The sequence below is a fragment of the Odontesthes bonariensis genome, chromosome 14 (assembly GCF_027942865.1).
Source record: "Odontesthes bonariensis isolate fOdoBon6 chromosome 14, fOdoBon6.hap1, whole genome shotgun sequence".
NCBI lineage: Eukaryota > Metazoa > Chordata > Actinopteri > Atheriniformes > Atherinopsidae > Odontesthes > Odontesthes bonariensis.
In genome coordinates this window covers 28632237-28649395 of record NC_134519.1, presented here as the reverse complement: position 1 = coordinate 28649395, position 17159 = coordinate 28632237, and the positions used below count along the sequence as shown (strand labels likewise).

Genomic DNA, 17159 nt, shown 5'->3' with positions numbered 1-17159 from the left:
TATATGCGTGTGTTATGTGTCCTCACCAAAATACAAATAAGTATCATTCATTTGGATTTTGTGTATAAATAACTTTTAAAATGTGCTCTCTTTGGCATCATGTGAATTTACAGTCTTGTGGAAAAAGTAAGTAAACCCTCTAAATTCTAAACATTTAAATAAATGGAGATTTTTTTTTTTTGAAAGATTTATAAATACAATCTTAAATAACACCCTTACATCCTCTATAGGAATTAAGAGGGTGAGCATCATCATCAGTGTGAGCATCTCTGTAAAAGCAGAAGTTTTGTCAGTTTGCTCGTGTTAAAACGATGCCAAGGAGGAAAGACATCAGCAATGATCTTAGAGAAGCAATTGTTGCTGCCCATCAATCTGGGAAGAGTTATAAGGCCATTTCCAAACTATGTGGAGTCCATCTTTCTACAGAGAGGTTATTTGCAGATGGGAAACATTGAAGGCAGTAGCCAATCTTCCCAGCAGTTGACGTCCCAACAAGTTCACCCCAAGGCCAGACTGTGTAATAATCGGAGAAACTGCAAAAAGCCAAGGAGATACATTTCAGACTCTCCAGGCCTCAGTTAGCATTTTAAATGTTAAAGTTCATGACAGCAGAGTTAGAAAAAGACTGAACATGGATGGCTTGTTTGGAAGGGTTGCAGGAGAAAGCCTCTTCTCTCTAAAAACAACATGGCAGCACAGCTTAGGTTTGTAAAGTTACATCTGAACAAACCACAAGACTTCTGGAACAATGTCCTTTGGACAGAGCAGACCAAAGTGGAGATGTTTGGTCATAATGCACAGCGGCACGTTTGGAGAAAACCAAACACAGCATATCAGCACAAACACCTCATACCAACTGTCAAGCACGGTGGTGGAGGGCTGATGATTTGGGCTTGTTCTGCAGGTACAGGACCTGGACACCTTGCAGTCATGGAGTCCACCATGAACTCCTCTGTATACCAAAGTATTCTAGAGTCTAAACATGAGGCCATCTGTCTGACAGCTAAAGTTTGGCTGAAACTGGGTCATCAACAGGAAAATGATCCCAAACACAGCAGCAGATCTACAACAGAATGTCTGAAAGATAAAAGAATCGAGGTGTCGCAGTGACCCAGTCAGAGTCCAGACCTCAGCCTGACTGAGATGCTGTGGTGGGACATTAAGAGAAACCTCAAAGAACCAAAGCATTGTTGTAAAGAATAGTGGGCAAGTTTTCTCCCCAACAATGTGAGCGATAACATCATGTAGAAAATGATTACTTCAACTTATTGCTGCTGAAGATGCTTCTAAAAGCAACTGAATCATCACAGAGTGTTGTTAGTTTTCTGACACACAACTTTTTGTAATAGCTGGACTTTACTTTTTTCTCTTATTCTTGACGACGTCTCACCTCAAATTCGAAAGGGCATCTTCAGTTCTGAAGAGGTGAGAGGTGAAACGTCTTGAAGAATCCAGAAGCTGAAGTTCAGTTGCCCTTATTACTCAAGCTCTCGGCCTGGTTGACCAAGAATCTGCACCAACAGAACCTGATATCGGTATTTTTTTATTTATTTTGTTCTTATCACATCCTGATTCATAAACTCTTAGAATTGACAGAGGGCGTCCTTCCTTTTTCGCATGACTTCATGTCTCAAACTTGTGTGTGTCCAGGAGGAGGAGGAGGGATGAAGTCCGGTGGCGGTTCGTATGGGTAGTTTTCAACATTTGCGGATTTGGGTGGAGAACCACTTGGGTGTGGGCTGGCCAGGCGGGTGTCGCCATTTGATCGGTCTAGAAAAACAAACAAACAAAAAATATGAGTGTGAAATCCAGAGATGTAGATTCAGAGTTCAGATACATACTAGAACTTGAGGAAAGGCATTTGGGTATTCCATGCTGTTTAAAATCAAATATTTTACCTGCAGACTGCAGAGTTTGCAGAGTGGACGCTCTCTTCACCGCAGCTTGATAGTTCTTGTGGAGCACAGTGCCGTACTATATACCCACACAGTGGACACACAGCTTTTAAACTCATCGCCAGTGATAAAATGCAGATCAGACTGGTGTTACACGCAGTGGTGGGTCTCACCTTGGCTATTCGGATGGAGTTGACCCAAAGCAGCAGCGTGTGCTCGTCATCGCAGCACAGGAACCGGATGTAGGGAGACTCCTTCTGGATGCAGGGATGCTGAGAGAAGAGTGACGATGGAGAGAGCGTTCAGCTACAGACGAGTGAGTGAAAGGACCTGAGAGGCGAGGCGCGATATCCTGACTTTTAGTTCTCAGTGAGGACCCAAGGCCTGGAAAACCTGTAACCTGCTCTGTCCCATAATGCAGATTCAGCTGTGTGTGGTGGCAGACCCCACCATCTCTCACTTGTATGAATCTCGTTCAGAGCCATTTACACAATCTATTTTTCGTCCCCCAACCTGAACGTTAGGCCTTACGATTAAATAATAAATGCTTTTTCCTGTTTTTTTTTTTTTGTTTTTTTCACTTTTGTAGTACACAGAACAGCCAACAGAGGGCAGAGCATACCAAATTGCAACTACCCTGCAGTCTATGATGCATGCATAATTTAAAAGTAAGGACTGGACTGAGTATTCCATAAAGACAGTGAGTTAGACCTGTTTTCATCATCATTACCTTTATTATCACGCTTGCTTCTCTGTTCATATCCTCAGAGTTCACAGGAACTTGTTTTTCAAACTGAAAACACAACTTTGCTCTCTTTGCAGATGACATTTTTTGTGAATTTGATCTTTACCTGTTGCACAGTGAGACTGCAGCTGTGCAGTTATGCCTCTCATCTACTCCAGCTCAGTATCACAAAGCCCCTAACCCTCACGCTATGTTGTTGGCGAGGTCTAAAACCCAGCGACAACTGCTTTTAACTACAAAAAAACTCATTTCAGATGAGAAATGAGTCTACATACCCTGCAAGCAGCACCACCACCTGCCCACTCTTGCTATTCTGGAAGATCAACCTCCACCACAATGTTGCCACCTCGATCTTGACACAGTTTCAGGTCAGAGTTGTATGAGCTGAATGACCCTCTGCTCTTTGTTTGGCTCACTTCCTTCCTCTTTCTCTGTGTGCCTTCAAGAAGCCTTAGAACACATTTACATGCCCATGTGTGAACTGAGGCAACTAAGGCAAAAGAAAAGATTCTCTGAAACCCCCTTAAGTGGGGATGACAACATTTTTCCTTCGAATGATCATTCGCTACAATGAGCATTATTGATTTGGCTTTTTTTTCCAACATATACTCCTTGGCTACTGGGAGTTTCTATCCTTGAGAAATTGTGCGGCACTTATGCTCACTGGAGCTGCCGGTCGGTGAAAGCCGCTGCTACGTCGTCCCTGCAGACAATCACTCATGTTGCAGAATGTGGAAACTTCGGCACAGCAAAGGCTTGAGAGGAGGCCAAAATGGGAAACAGCTAAATGTGTCTGAAAGATGTTTGAAATACATAGGTTGAAATATTGACACGTGAATATCTGAAATATTTTCTCCTCATCCATCCTCAGTCTACGAGCGGGATATCCCTCTTTATGGGGATTTTGTGGTTCGTAGGGATTCCCTTTTCCGTGGGGTTCCCTTTTTATTGCAGTGTGAAAAAGCAAAAAGGTGTATGAGAAACTGCTCTTTCACGGCTTCACCTCCTTAAACCATGGCTGACCTTTAGGATGAAGCAGAAGTTGGTGGGAGCTCTGTATTTCTGCTTGTAGTCGCTTGTGGTGTAGACGTTGACTTTTTCAAAATGAATGAAACGGGCCAGATCGGTGGAGGACTGAAACACACACAAAAAAAAAAGGTTTTAAAACACAATATAATATGTGCGTTGTGGGACACTTGTTGCGAAACCAGGCAGTTGTTTCTTAATGAATATGAATAGGCGAATGCTCCCAAAAGTCCTAAAGTGACACTGGTAAGTGTTAAAACTGATAACACTTGGAAGGAAATGGTTCCTTGCAAAGTCATCGTCTTTATCTAATTCTAAAAGAGAGATCTGAGTCAAGCTCCACTGAATACACAAGTTTCTATTTTTTTCTCAAAAGCATTTCTACATTCTTTTCATGTTTTTTTCATTCCAAGCAGATCCACATCATGTTCACACATTTGACTTCACAGAGAGAGAAGTCTAACTTCCTGGCAGTGGAGGTGACCAGCAGAAGAAAACTTTTGTTCTGCCTCTTCTCTTTTTTTCCTTTTGACTCTTTGAAACGTCTTGCTTACTTAGTTTACAGACTTTCAACAACTCTTCTCTCCAACTCTGCGTCCAATGATGTCCTTCTCTGTTTATCGCGTGCCAATAGTTTTTGTGTCTTTGTTGATTTTATCCCGCAGAGTCCAATTCCCTTTTCTTTTTCTCTTTGTCTGCTTCATCCATGTGTCCTTAGATGGTTTCTGTAAGTTACACATCTGCCCTCCACAGTTTCCCCTGCATCAATTTTTAAGTTTGTCTGCATTGACAATGTTTTCCAGCTTGGATTCAGTGACGGGATGAGATGTTTTTCTTTAAAAGCTGGGACGACCTAATTCACACTGTCCATCTTAATTTCTCCACCTCCTCTTTTTGCCGCTTTGCTTTTGTTTTTAGGGACTTCATAGAGACACAGCTTTCTTAGCTCTTTGTCTATGGACTGCCTCTATGCTGGTGGTGGAAGTGTTGTTTTTATTCAATTATTCTATTTTGAATAAATCCTCCACAATTTAACAATTTTGACTTAAAGCATCAGCATGAAAAACTTGACATTATTTATATACACTTGTATACATCAAAAAGACACTATATGTGTGTCTTTAATACAGTACTTCAGCAGCTGGTCAGCTTAGTTTACCAAAACACATCCAGTTAGCAGTGGATATCGAAACAAAAAAATCAGCTATAGAACCACTTACTGTAAGCTGACTTGTCATGTAAAGTATTAAAGTGTTCTGTTTGATTCTGACAACTTAAAATCATATAAATGAGACAGGTTGTTCTTTCACTGCAAGTTAGGAATTAGTGAATTCCTTGGCTATCCAAGTTAGCCTAAAAATAATTGGAGAATTTAGAAACTTGAAACATAAATGTTTCCTTATTTTTGACTAAGCTATTCATAGTAGTGAATCGTAATCATGTTAATTTTTTGGAAGATTTGGAAGTATTTTGTTTCATTAAATCTTAGCAGAGTAAACAAGCTAGCTGTTTCTATCCTCTAAATATTATGCTAAGCGTAGCTGCTAACTGTAGCGTCATATCAAGCAAACAGTTTTTAGCATGTTATCCTATAAAATTTTCAACATATTGGCCAAAACTGTTTGTTTAAGCAAAATGACTGATGGAATATGTCAGACAATTCTTTATAAAACTTTTTTAAGAAGGTAATTTCAAAATGTATAGCTTTTGCAAATCTGCCAATGTTTTTGTCCATCAGTATCTTAAAATCATTCAAAGATCATGAGAATATATTATGTCAAATAGCCCAAATATTATTGTTTTCTGCAAAAAAAATACACTACTAATTCCTGTCAGTCATTTTCCTCAGATATTATGATTGAACTGTAAATAAAGAATCTTTTTCTTTTGTACCAAGGACAAAGGAGCAAAATTACTTCAGGGAACAAAAACAAAACTGCATGCTGACCACCCCCCCATACCTTTGTTTTTCCTTTGGGTACATAATAGATGCCCGAGGCCCGAAGCACAAAGTAGCGAGGTTTCCAAACCTTCTTCCCATCTTCTTTTAGGTAAAGCGTGCCCTCAAGATCAGGGACAATCAGAGTAGAACCTCCAAAATGCTCCTGCAGAATCAGAAGAGAAAGATGACGCATACAACTGAGTCTGTAGTGATTTCACTGACATTCTGCTGGATTACTGTAACTGACCTTAATTAGGAGCTCTTTGCCTTGGCTGTTTACCTCACTCATACAAGCTTTCTTCTTTTTCCACAAGTAAAACAGCTTCATGTTGAAAACATAAAGCGTGATTTGAACTTGTTGAGAATAACACCATGCAGTCAAACTTTGACATGAAGAAAATTGGTCTTCATTACTCACTTGAGGGTCTGTGAACATCACATACTTTTGGGGCCTTGACACAAAATAGATTTTGTTTTCACTGTGGCGAGTCCAACCAGACAGGGATTCCACTAGATATTCATGATCCTCGAAGCCTCTTTCTGAATGATGTGATATAAATAGTTTATGATGTGTGCCTGGCCTTACTTAACATTTTTGTGTGTGTGGTGGAGTAATCTCACCAATCTGCAGCTCAGGGTTGGTCTCACATAGGCTCCAGTCGATGTTGCACTCACAGTACGTCTTCTCAAACAGGTTGTCCAAAACCTCTCGGACCGTCTGCCTCTCATCCACCATCAGAGTTTTGGAGCTGTTGTCACTCATCAGCACCTTTATTATCAACTAACAGGGGCAGGAGTCTCGGTTACTTAAACTGTGCTAGTGCATGGTGAAGTAAGTATGACACCTGGACTCCACTGACGACTTTACCTTCCTCACTTTGGCTTCTTTCAGCTTCTCCAAGGCCAGTTTAATTTTCTCTGCCTTTGTTTGGGGTTCGTTCTTGAAAGAAATAAGAAAGGACAAATTATATTTTTCTGCTCCCAAGAAATTGCAACTTTATCTCCATGAACAGTGGCAAATTTTGGGGTCTTACCGTTTTCATCAACCTGGATGATTCTGTGGTAGACGTAGGAAGAGCGACTGCTGGTTTGAATTCTTGTGTCATGGCAGGTGGTGAGGTCTGATTAGCCGTAAGGCAGCTGTTTCCTTCATTTGTGGAGGATTCTTGCACGGATGATTTTGATCTCAGGTCAGCCACCAAAGCATCCAGGTCATGGTCCTCCAGTTCATTAAGAGACTCTATTAAGAGGCAAGGTGGCAGTTGTGACTTTAAGAGTTAGAGTTAGTAAAGCAGGCTTGTCGAGATCATAGGTTTAATCCTGCAGCTGGCAGTATAACTGTCAAAGGAAAGAGCTGCATTTAAGCTAACGCTACTTAGGTATAGGTGGCCTGCTGTTGCCCTGCCACTTTTAGTTTCCACAGACAAGGTGAAAAGAATTCTGCAGAGAAGTACAAGCAAACTTAAATTCTTTATAACATTGCAAGCCATGTACTAAAAATGTATATAGGCTACCTATCAACAAGCTGTTCTTACTATGTATATTTTAGACAAGATTATCTTTTTTTGGCCCATATAAGTAATATGGGCCTCAAGCACAATGAAAATATCCAACCAAATTTCATGCAAAGGGTTCTGAAAACATGACCTCAAGTTTCACAACGGGTGAGTTGGTGCAACTCAGTGGGTAAGGGACATCATCAAAAACTATTGCCTAAATCAACATAAGCATGATGTCTGGAATGCAAAACCAGTCCTTTTCCATTTTCACAATTGTTGCTCCTTCCTTGCAGTTCTTCCAACCTAGCTCAATTCAACCCACAACATTTGGCTCACGTTGGCCCACAACCTAGGCTATTATCTTTTAGAAAAAAAAGCTAGCTTAAAATTTCAGGCTAATATTTAGCTAAAGGACTTTCATAGTTGTATATTTTGGCAAACCAATATATAAACCAATATACATAATAAATTATTTTAAACATTCATAAAATGTATTTGATTTAGTAGCCTTTAAATCTGATACGCTAAAATTTCACTTTTTTTATTTTCAAAAGGATTTTTTCGGCACTAGTAGCCTTTATTGTAAAGTTGCTTGACAGGAAAAGGGACAGAGAGCGCGAGGGGGGAAGGGCATGCAGAAAAGGGCCCCGAGACTGGACTCAAACCAGGGACGGATGCGTCGAGGAGCTTAAGCTTCTGTATGTGGGATGCCTGCTCAACCCATTGAGCTAACTGGTACCCCATCACAAAAGAGTTTTAAGAAAAACTGGTGCCTACATGCTTCTTATTGAGCAGAAAGAATAGGTAAATACCTTCCCATGGGGCGTTTTGTTAATGCAGACTGAAACGCTCTTTATTTACGTTTAAAGAGTGTGCAACATCTAGTGGTCGTGTGAATGACTGCGTGTGAATTGTAAAACTGACATCCATGAACGTACAGTCACGACATAAAAAGAATGCATTTTAGCCCTAACAACGATCATTTTCTAACCCTAACCAAGAGAAGTTAGAGGCTAAACCAAACCAGGAAGTTTTGTTGTGTTCATGTAAGCAAAGCAACCAGCAAAATGGTCCCTCCCACCTTACCTGCCTCCTTTTGAAATGTTGGCTTATACTATGAAAGACTTAAGTCTGATCTAATGTGGATTCACTCAAATGTGTCATTATTTCCATCTGCTGCTAATAGGCAACAATACTTTAAAGGGTACCTTTATGTGTCATATTAATATGACGGTATGAACAAATTATTTACATGATTGCTTCAATTATAGAACTTGTTGATAAAAAGGTTGTTCTCACCTACTTTAACACAGCTCCTATCTTTCCTGTACCTAAAGGGTAAAGAGTCCACACCAAATTATTTGCATTCAGAACTCTGAGATCCACAATGTGTAGCTACACACCTCTTCAGAGCGGCAGTTAGGTCCAAGCTCTATTCTACCTTTGCAGAGATATTTGTCGCATCTTCTGCAAACACACATCTAAAGTTGATCTCCTTTTGTGGCACTTGGGGCAGTCTCACAAATATCTGTGTTATGGGCAGTGTTGTATAGAAACGAAGTAAAAATACTTCACTACTGTACTTAAGTATATTTTGGAATACTTTGTACTTTCCTGAAGTTTAAAATTTTTTGACAACTTTCACTTTTACTTTACTATATTTCCGAACTTAATTGCATACTTTTACTCCAATACGTTTTCATTGTTCGGTTTAGTTACACGTTACAAAAAAAAAAAGAGAGAGAGAAAAGAAAATGGTGTTTTGACCCCAATCATGTTATGCCTGCCCAAAGACGTGGAAATTCTATCTTACAGAAACTCCCCTTTTTTAGGTTTTAAGGTAGTTTTACAAAAAAGCTCTTCCTCTTCAGATGCCAGATAAGCTGCAGTTCCCTCCCAATTCTTTTTTTCTTTTGTATAATGAGCGGTTGTGTGTGCACCTCCTATAGCTTGTGAAGTACAGTAATCGTAACAGCTTTTTTTCTAGGTGATGTTGGCCGCATTTTCTGTACTGAGTTATTTTATTTATTTTTTAGAAAGGTTTACCAAAGGGGTTTCAAACTGGACTCCCTCTTCAGATGCCAGATAAGCTTCAGTTTTCTCCTATTTTTTTCTTTAAATTTTGTTTATAATGATGGCAATAACAGTAGCAGCCTCCTTTGTTTCATTTTTTTCTTAATGGTGTAATGTACGCCTCATTTTCAGCACTGACCTTACTTGACTAAGAAAAACTTTAAGGTTCACAAAGTTTGTATTTTCTGTCTAAATTTTGCCTGCACTTGGTTGTGTGTAGATTTTAAGTGTATTTGACCTTCAAAGTTTACCAAAATATAAAAAATGTCATTCAAACTTCATTTGCCTTTAGTTTTTACTTATGCTTTTCATTACATTACTTAAGTACATCTATTTTTACAGTAATTCTCATACTTAAGTACAAGACGTTTCGGATACTTTAAGACTTTAACTCAAGTAACATTTCAGTCAGTGACTTGGACTTTTACCAAAGTCATATTTTGGAGGGGTAGCTATACTTTTACTTGAGTGTGAGATTTCAGTACTTTATACAACACTGGTTATGGGCTGCTCTTAGTTTTGTTGATACTGTTGTTGGTTCTTTGGCTTTGCTCTGCTGTGGAAAGCAAAGAAGTCAAAGTGGAAAGAAGTGTGCTTTGTGGTGGGGTGTAGTAAATCTGAGTGTTAAACAATGAAGATTGCTCAGTGCAGCTGTCATCTTTGTTTTCACCTATACTCCTTTGACATTTAAGTTTTTTGTTGCTTTGTCTTGTCTTCTATAAAACTTGCTGTTGCCGGCCTCAGCCAGCTAAAGTTAACTTTGAATAATCTGCATTCGATTACGGGCAGCGTAATCTCCAGGGCCAATGTGCACTTAGCTTTTTGGGGGTCTTTCATGTGTGTTTCATGTCTGTTCATTTGTCTTGAAAGAAAAAACTTGTCTTTGGGGCCTTAGAGCATGATTGATATCTCCTTCAAGGTATAATCCTCCTTATGTGTCCTCCACTCTGAATAAAGAAAGAAATCTGATCACACTCTGAGAATTTTCTCCCCATTTATCTTTCATAGTTTTAATTGTTAATGGTATTGTGTGCCTTTTTCATGAAAATAATCCTCACTCTTCAACACCATTTCAGAGCTTTATCAGGTGTGTCTCAAAGGCAAACCCAACCGGTCTTATGTATTAATTGGATCTAATTTAGATAGATCTTAAAATACTTAATTTGCCATAAATGCACCATTGTATTTGATGAGGTTTTAACACCATTATGCATTTTTAGTTGGTTTTATTTCTGTCCCAACTTCCTACACATCCTACTTTTCTTGAAATGATAACCTCCAATTATTTTCCAAAGGTCGCAATGACTTTCTGGCACGAGACAAAACAAGACCCCTCCATCTTTCGTCTTATCTCTTGAAAGTCTGTTGCATATCTTCTCCACCTTTGCCCGGGCAGTTTGACTCTTGTTTTTTTCAAGACTGATTGACTGAAGAAAGGATTTGCTGTTACCTGCGTTGGACAAGTATCATTTGAATGAACGAGTACTAACCGTTCAGGTCAGTGAAACCAATGGACATGGTCCTCTTTTGGGAATCAGCCTCCTCGCCCGATCTGTCGTCTGTAGATGTTAAACTCTGCAGGGAAGTGAAGTTATAAAAAAATCAGTGGGCTTTCCCCACACCGAGAAATCATAATTTAATGTGGCAGAGCTAAAGAGTTTAACTGTTTCATGCTAATCACTCACGTACTGTGCATCCACAGGCTAAAATTGCATCCAATAAACAGAACAAACTGTAAATATGCAAATATGCCTGCCCGCATGCAGTTCAACCCTGATTTATTGTGTCTGAGAATATGTGTCATCATGCTGGAGGTGACACTTCCACGATTTTTTGGCCTGGGATACCAAACACTCCAATATGCCTCCTGGCCCCTGGGCAGTAGTGTAGTGAAATAACTGAATTAAATCCATAAGGGAAATCATTTTGTTTGTCCATGCTTGAATCAAAATGCTTTTCTTGCTGACTCAAGATGGTTTGTTGTGGCAACGACTTTCCAAAAAGAAGACAAGTGTCAAATAGAGTAATTCTGGTATATTTGTTGTATACTCAACATAGACTGATCCAATTTTTTACAGCTTATATGGAGGAATTGGAAATGAACAGTGATTACGGTGGATATGCCTCAGGCAGAGCTTGCAGGAGTTAGAAGTATGCGATGTTTTACTTGGCGAGCTGCAGATGGATAATGAGCTGCTTATGTGTGCTTAAAGGAAATCTGCTGTCCAAGGTCCAACCCAGACACAATAACTTCATATTCTACATGATGCTCAGTCTCAACACAAATACTGCCTGGTGTAATCAGATAATGTCCAGATAAAGAAAAATATCAAGTGATTTGTCTGATTCTCTTCTCATGACCTGTTCCTATTTCCAGCGTGCGTGTGGAAGCATTCAGTACAGAAGGTGCCAGAATCTCAGCTCATCTGGTCTGGTTTTCAGAAAGAATGTGAACATTCTGAGAACCATTACAGTATACTTTGTCCAAAGTGTTTTCAGAGATCTTACTGTTGTGGCTGTAAGAAAGGCAAGGTTGATCTGTTGGTTACCTTTTTGGTAAAGGTATCCGAGAAATGCAGGAATAGATTTCTGACATTCATAGCTTCCTTAGCATGAATTGTGATTACATGTCGTGTCTCTCAAGGCTTCTCGATCATTTGGCCTTCGAAACAGGATTACAAATGAGCCTAATGTTTTAGGGGACCACCGGTTAAATTTTTTTTTAGTACAACTGGTGAACAAATATGGTGGCATGACGAAGTTTGGGCAGCCCTGATCAAAATGTCTATTTGAATGAAAAGCTAAGCCATAGACAATTTGGCAAGTATCCCAGCTTAAAAACTCTTTGCAGCCAAATCTTCTTTGAGAGGATTCTTCTCTGTGCTTTTTTGCGTTTACAGATCTGAACAATGTTTAGGGTATGGGACTATGGGGGCCATGGAAAAGCCTTAAACTTACACGATGGATATTGACACGTTTTAAGGGTCATTACTCTTTATCTTCAGCTATGTTTCATGTCATATTTTATTTTATTTGTTGTATTATTGGATCTATTCTTCACTTTATTTTACCAGTAAAATGTTTCCTGTACCAGTGGATACAGAACAAGCCCAAATCATGACGGAACCAATCCAAACTGCATTTTTTTTCCCATGAAATCCCGCACCCCTTTTCTCCAAACTTTGCTTGTTGTGGCTAAAAAGTTCTTTTTTACATCATCTGTTCACAACACTTGTTTCTAAAATTCAACAGGCTTGTGTAGATCTTCGCTAAATCTTTTTACGACTCTTCAATGATCGTCACATTTGCACGGTCATGTGTAGGTTTTGATTTGCCTTTCTAGCAAACCAACAAGTAGTTCTCTCATCAAGCTTTCTTGTTCTTCAAGACCTTAAAAGGATAGTTCGCCTCTTTTGACATGAAGCTGTATGACATCCCATATTAGCAATATCATTTATGAACATCTTCTTACCCCCTGCTGCGTCCTGTGAGCCGAGTTCCAGCCGAGTTTTGGCGTTGACGAAGGTAGTCCGGCTAGTTGGCTGGGGTCGCAAAAATAAGGTGTCTTGCTTCTCAAAACAATATGAGTTCAAAAGAGTATTTGCATTTGCATCACAAAATCTTTATCCAGAAAAAGTCAGACCTCACGATCGCTTGGCACTATTTTTGCCTCCCTTCATATCAATGCGTACAGCTACCTGCCGACACGGTGTTTACTGCTCGGAAGCAGGGGACTGCTCGGTCTGCACTTCGGTCTGCACAGTTTACACAGCACGCAGTGATACGAAGGGAGAGAGAAATAGCTCCAAGCCATTGTGAGGTCTGACTTTTTCTGGATAAAGATTTTGTGATGCAAATGCAAATACTCTTTTGAACTCATTTTGTTTTGAGAAGCAAGACACCTTATTTTTTAAACCCCAGCCAACTAGCCGGACTACCTTCGTCAACGCCAAAACTCGGCTGGAACTCGGCTCACAGGACACAGCAGGGGGTAAGAAAATGTTCATAAATGATATTGCTAATATGGGATGTCATACAGCTTCATGTCAAAAGAGGCGAACTATCCCTTTAATTTGACCTCAGTGGTACCGGTTGATTACAATTTCTTAAACATATTAGAAAGTGAGTAACTTCAAAAAGCTTTGTTGTCTTTGCCCAGCCTCCTCCTGCTTTGCAGAAACCAACAGCCTTATACTGTGAAAGGAATAAACCTTGCCCTGGTTCTTTATCCTAATCCTAACCATTTGGCTTCTTATTTTAATGGTACATCTAAAGCCTAAAATACATATAAATGACAAAAGTGCCCAAAGTGGCATACAATTTATGAGCTTTTCCATAAGATCATGTTGCTCCAATCACACTTCCTCCTCATCAGCACTACAGGTCAAATCAGCAGTGTTTCAAATCAAATGTGACACTTTATGTGAATATTTTACAATATTTGAGCCTTTGTTATAAAACTGGACAAGCTAGCTATACTACAGCTGCAAATTTTAATGTACCGCTGAACCCACAAAGCTACAGACATTCCCATTCATCCCAACTGTAGTTTGTATTTAGTTCTGATCTACATGCTAACATGCTAAATGATGAACACAGGCTAAACACACGAGCTAAACATGCACCTGCTAACATGTTTGTCATTAGCACTCAGCTCTTAGCACCACTTTTTGCCTTCTTTTAAAAAAAATACTCACATGAGAGAGATGATCCATCTCTCCGAGCAGGTGACTGAACATGGCATCTATGTCGTCCATCTTCCAACAGAAGCACAAGAAATTTAGATTTAAGCAGCAGCATCGGGGAAAAAGAAGATGATGTATTCCATTTTAGAAACAAAAACAGCAAGCACAGGGAACTGAAAACTTTTCAGTTCAGTTTAAATTCAGTTTCATGCTTCCGATGTTTCAGTTCTGTTTGTTGGCAAAAACAAACAAACAAACAAACAAACGGAAAAACAGAAACAGTTGACATTCTTGTGGTACAAGCCTGCAAACACTGTTTGCACATGTACACAATTAGGATCTTGCTGTCACAACTGAAAGAGATAAACAATATGCAAAGCTGAATCACTCAAGTTAAAAAAATAACTAATATAGCTGTTTCTAAATATAATCAAGGTCTCAAGCAACCCTCGGCAGCTTCATTACTGTTTGTGGCAGCTTCAAATGGTTTTGTTGGTCTGGCCGTGAACAACAAAGTTGCATGAATGTAGTCAATAAACTGGATTAAAGTAGTTGGAACTGCTTAGCTGGACATCTAAGACGTCTTCTGTCTTTTCAGGTCCACACTCATTTATTTTCAAATCTGTCAAGTACAAATAAATTCACTGAAGTTCATCATATTCTTTGCACTTAGTTGATCATCCCTGCAAAAGGCTTCACTGAGTTGGAAAACTGCCTTCAAACCAAACTCGGGCTCAGGGTTTTTCCACATGCTGGCAGCCTCTTGCCAACTTTAGGATAAAAAATACATAAAGAAAGTACATCTTTCATGTGGATCGCCTTAAAAAATGAGCTGAAGAATGAGCTCTCCGCTTATGCCAACACACACAGTCTCACAGCTTTGTGTGGTTATGAATAACAATAGATTACAAAACCAGAACACAGCCTTCAGAGAAACCCGAAAGAGTAAATATATACAAAGGAAACAGCAAATACATAGGCAGTAAATATAGTAAGATTTGCAGACACTTTTGTCTTCCATTGACTTTGCACTGACTTTGTGCAGTGACTAAGTTTCCTTTATAGTTATACACATTATAGTTTTGCAATGATATTTCACATTGATATTATGTCTTTGTTTGTATGGTGGCACTGTCCTTTTACTAAGGAGTAAAGATCATGTAAGATCATGCAGAAAACTTTTCTTCGCATCCAAAGCAGCACGGATCCACAGACTGCTGATTTCTTAGCAAAAATACAAAAAAACGGCATCAAATGAGTATTAAAAGCAAGTCTGATGTCATACAACCTTTTTTAAATTGTGTTGCTGGCAGAAAATTGTACATATTTTTTTATATTTTCTGAATACAATTCAGGTGAACAGTGGACACACTGAAAATGGACAAACAAAGGTTCAAACTCACAAATTACACATCGAGGTTTTTGCTGAATTTGACTGAAACCATGCAACTTTTTTCTGGGAACATCCTTTGAACAAATACACATGGCACACAGTTCTGCCTGCGCTGTTCGGTTTTCTGCTGTGTTTATGCTTAACCTAAACAGGCCATCCATTACGGCATCGTGTTGTAAAAGGGGAAGAGAGGAGAGGATTGTTGTGGGCTGAGTATTGTTTCCATATGAAAGCGAAATATGTGGATTGCTTCAGTGTACTTTCTACCTTTGTGACGTCAGGGCTTCTGCCTCGCACATGTGAACAGCACTCTGTTCGGACTTCTGTCTCGTGTACACTAACACTGGCTCCTACAGAATAGCTGTTTTCAATATTAATTACGATGACTACTCTGTTTGCAGTTACTGGCCTTGTGCTCATCCACTCATGAATTTCTACACTGCAGCTGCTTTTAAATAGCAATGCCCTCACCAAGTGTCACTGCCACTGTGGTCTCGCACATCAACAAAACGTGAGACATGAAGAGCAGAAGAAAAAAAACGAGATGTACACGCATGAAAAGGAATTACAATACATTGCCTGCTGACAGTAAACTGACATGTTTTTTTTTTCACTTCTTGTGGTCGAGAACTTGTTGCTGTTTTGTGCTCAGTTGCACCGGCTTGCTGTGAGAGAACGTGTTTGTCTTTAAAAAAAAATGTAAAAATCAGCTGAAGCTGTTTAACTCTTAAAGGTTTTATCAGGAAAGATGAATACACAGTGTTTATGTACTCAAGCTACTTAGATTCTTATCCAGAGTGCAAATCCATCAAGAATGGGGGATGAGTCCAAAAATCCCTGACAACAACATGACAGCGAGTCCAGATATACAGCCAGAGACACAAAGAACTTTCTTCAGAAACAAGGCCAACATTGTGAAGACAACACAAAGTGATACAAGACACTGAAACAGCTGCATGCTGAGAAGAACTGTTGCTGTTTTAAAGGCAGAAAGTAGTTTTTTCTATGCTTTTGCACGCATCGTGACAGTTCTAAATTAACAGCAACACATTTGTGTTTCATTGATCTATTAACTTACAAAAAAAAAAACAATGTCATCTGCATTTCTTAAAGTTCTTACCTCTTCTGCCTCTTTGACACATGGAAGCCCCACTGGGTGTGTGAGAACTAAAACCGGCACAGGTCACTTTATAGAGTAACCACATGCACGCGTGACTTTGTCGGAACTGGCTTTGCAGATATCAGCTGAACTTCCTGAGAGATCAGGAAATATATCAAATTCTTAGAGTGAGGTTTATTTTTCTAATTATTTTGCAGACACATGCTGCCTTGCTACACTGGGACTGATGCAATACTCACCCCGTCTTGGCTCACAGCCCTCCACTGCCACAGCAGAGCCTTACTGTTGCTTTACCCGATCATGTTTAAATAAAACTTTTTTTAGTGGTTATAGCACATAACTGATTGATATCCCCCGGTCCTGTTTAACTTTGAGCTTTTGTTAGGACAATATTGCACAACTTACATTTAGTCATTTAGCAAATGCTTTTATCAAAAACGACTTGCAAGTAAATAACATTCAAGCTTCTGTACGGAAAGGAAGGTTGCCCCCTTTTTAAGTCTATGTAAATGTCAGAAGACTACAACAAGACTACAAGCATGTCTTAAAGACATAAAGACCTGGATGACTCAGAACTGTCTGCTTCTAAATTCAGACAAAACTGAAGTCGTTATCTTTGGACCTGAGCACTTCAGGGAGAAATTGTCTAGCTATATAGTTACTCTAGATGGTATTTCCTTGGCTTCTAGTTCTACAGTGAGGAACCTTGGAGTTATTTTTGATCAGAATTTATCATTTGACGCACATATAAATCAGTTTTCTAGGACTGCCTTCTTTCATC

The 17159-nt window shown here is 39.4% G+C and overlaps 1 protein-coding gene across 1 annotated transcript; it reads right to left on the bottom strand.

The window, feature by feature from the left end:
• Positions 1-993: 993 nt before the first annotated feature.
• LOC142399309 (amyloid beta A4 precursor protein-binding family B member 1-interacting protein-like) lies at positions 994-16415 on the bottom strand. Its single transcript, XM_075483903.1, has 13 exons — positions 16379-16415; positions 13878-13937; positions 10671-10755; positions 6643-6848; positions 6477-6548; positions 6230-6389; positions 6027-6148; positions 5856-5930; positions 5628-5771; positions 3664-3774; positions 2069-2167; positions 1899-1974; positions 994-1770 (listed from the first exon to the last, which is right to left on the bottom strand). Exons 2-13 carry the CDS (start codon positions 13935-13937, stop codon positions 1631-1633), a joined length of 1350 nt encoding a protein of 449 aa, XP_075340018.1. The 5' UTR covers positions 16379-16415; the 3' UTR covers positions 994-1630.
• Positions 16416-17159: the final 744 nt, after the last annotated feature.

Excerpts from the sequence above, each read along its gene's own strand:
- LOC142399309 (XM_075483903.1), bottom strand. The coding sequence starts at position 13,937 with ATGGACGACATAGATGCCATGTTCAGTCACCTGCTCGGAGAGATGGAT. Across the intron at positions 5,931-6,026 it reads TGATGTTCACAGACCCTCAA|CTGTTTTACTTGTGGAAAAA; the intron begins GTGAGTAATGAA and ends TTCAACATGAAG. Across the intron at positions 2,168-3,663 it reads ACTTCTGCTTCATCCTAAAG|CATCCCTGCATCCAGAAGGA; the intron begins GTCAGCCATGGT and ends CTCTTCTCTCAG.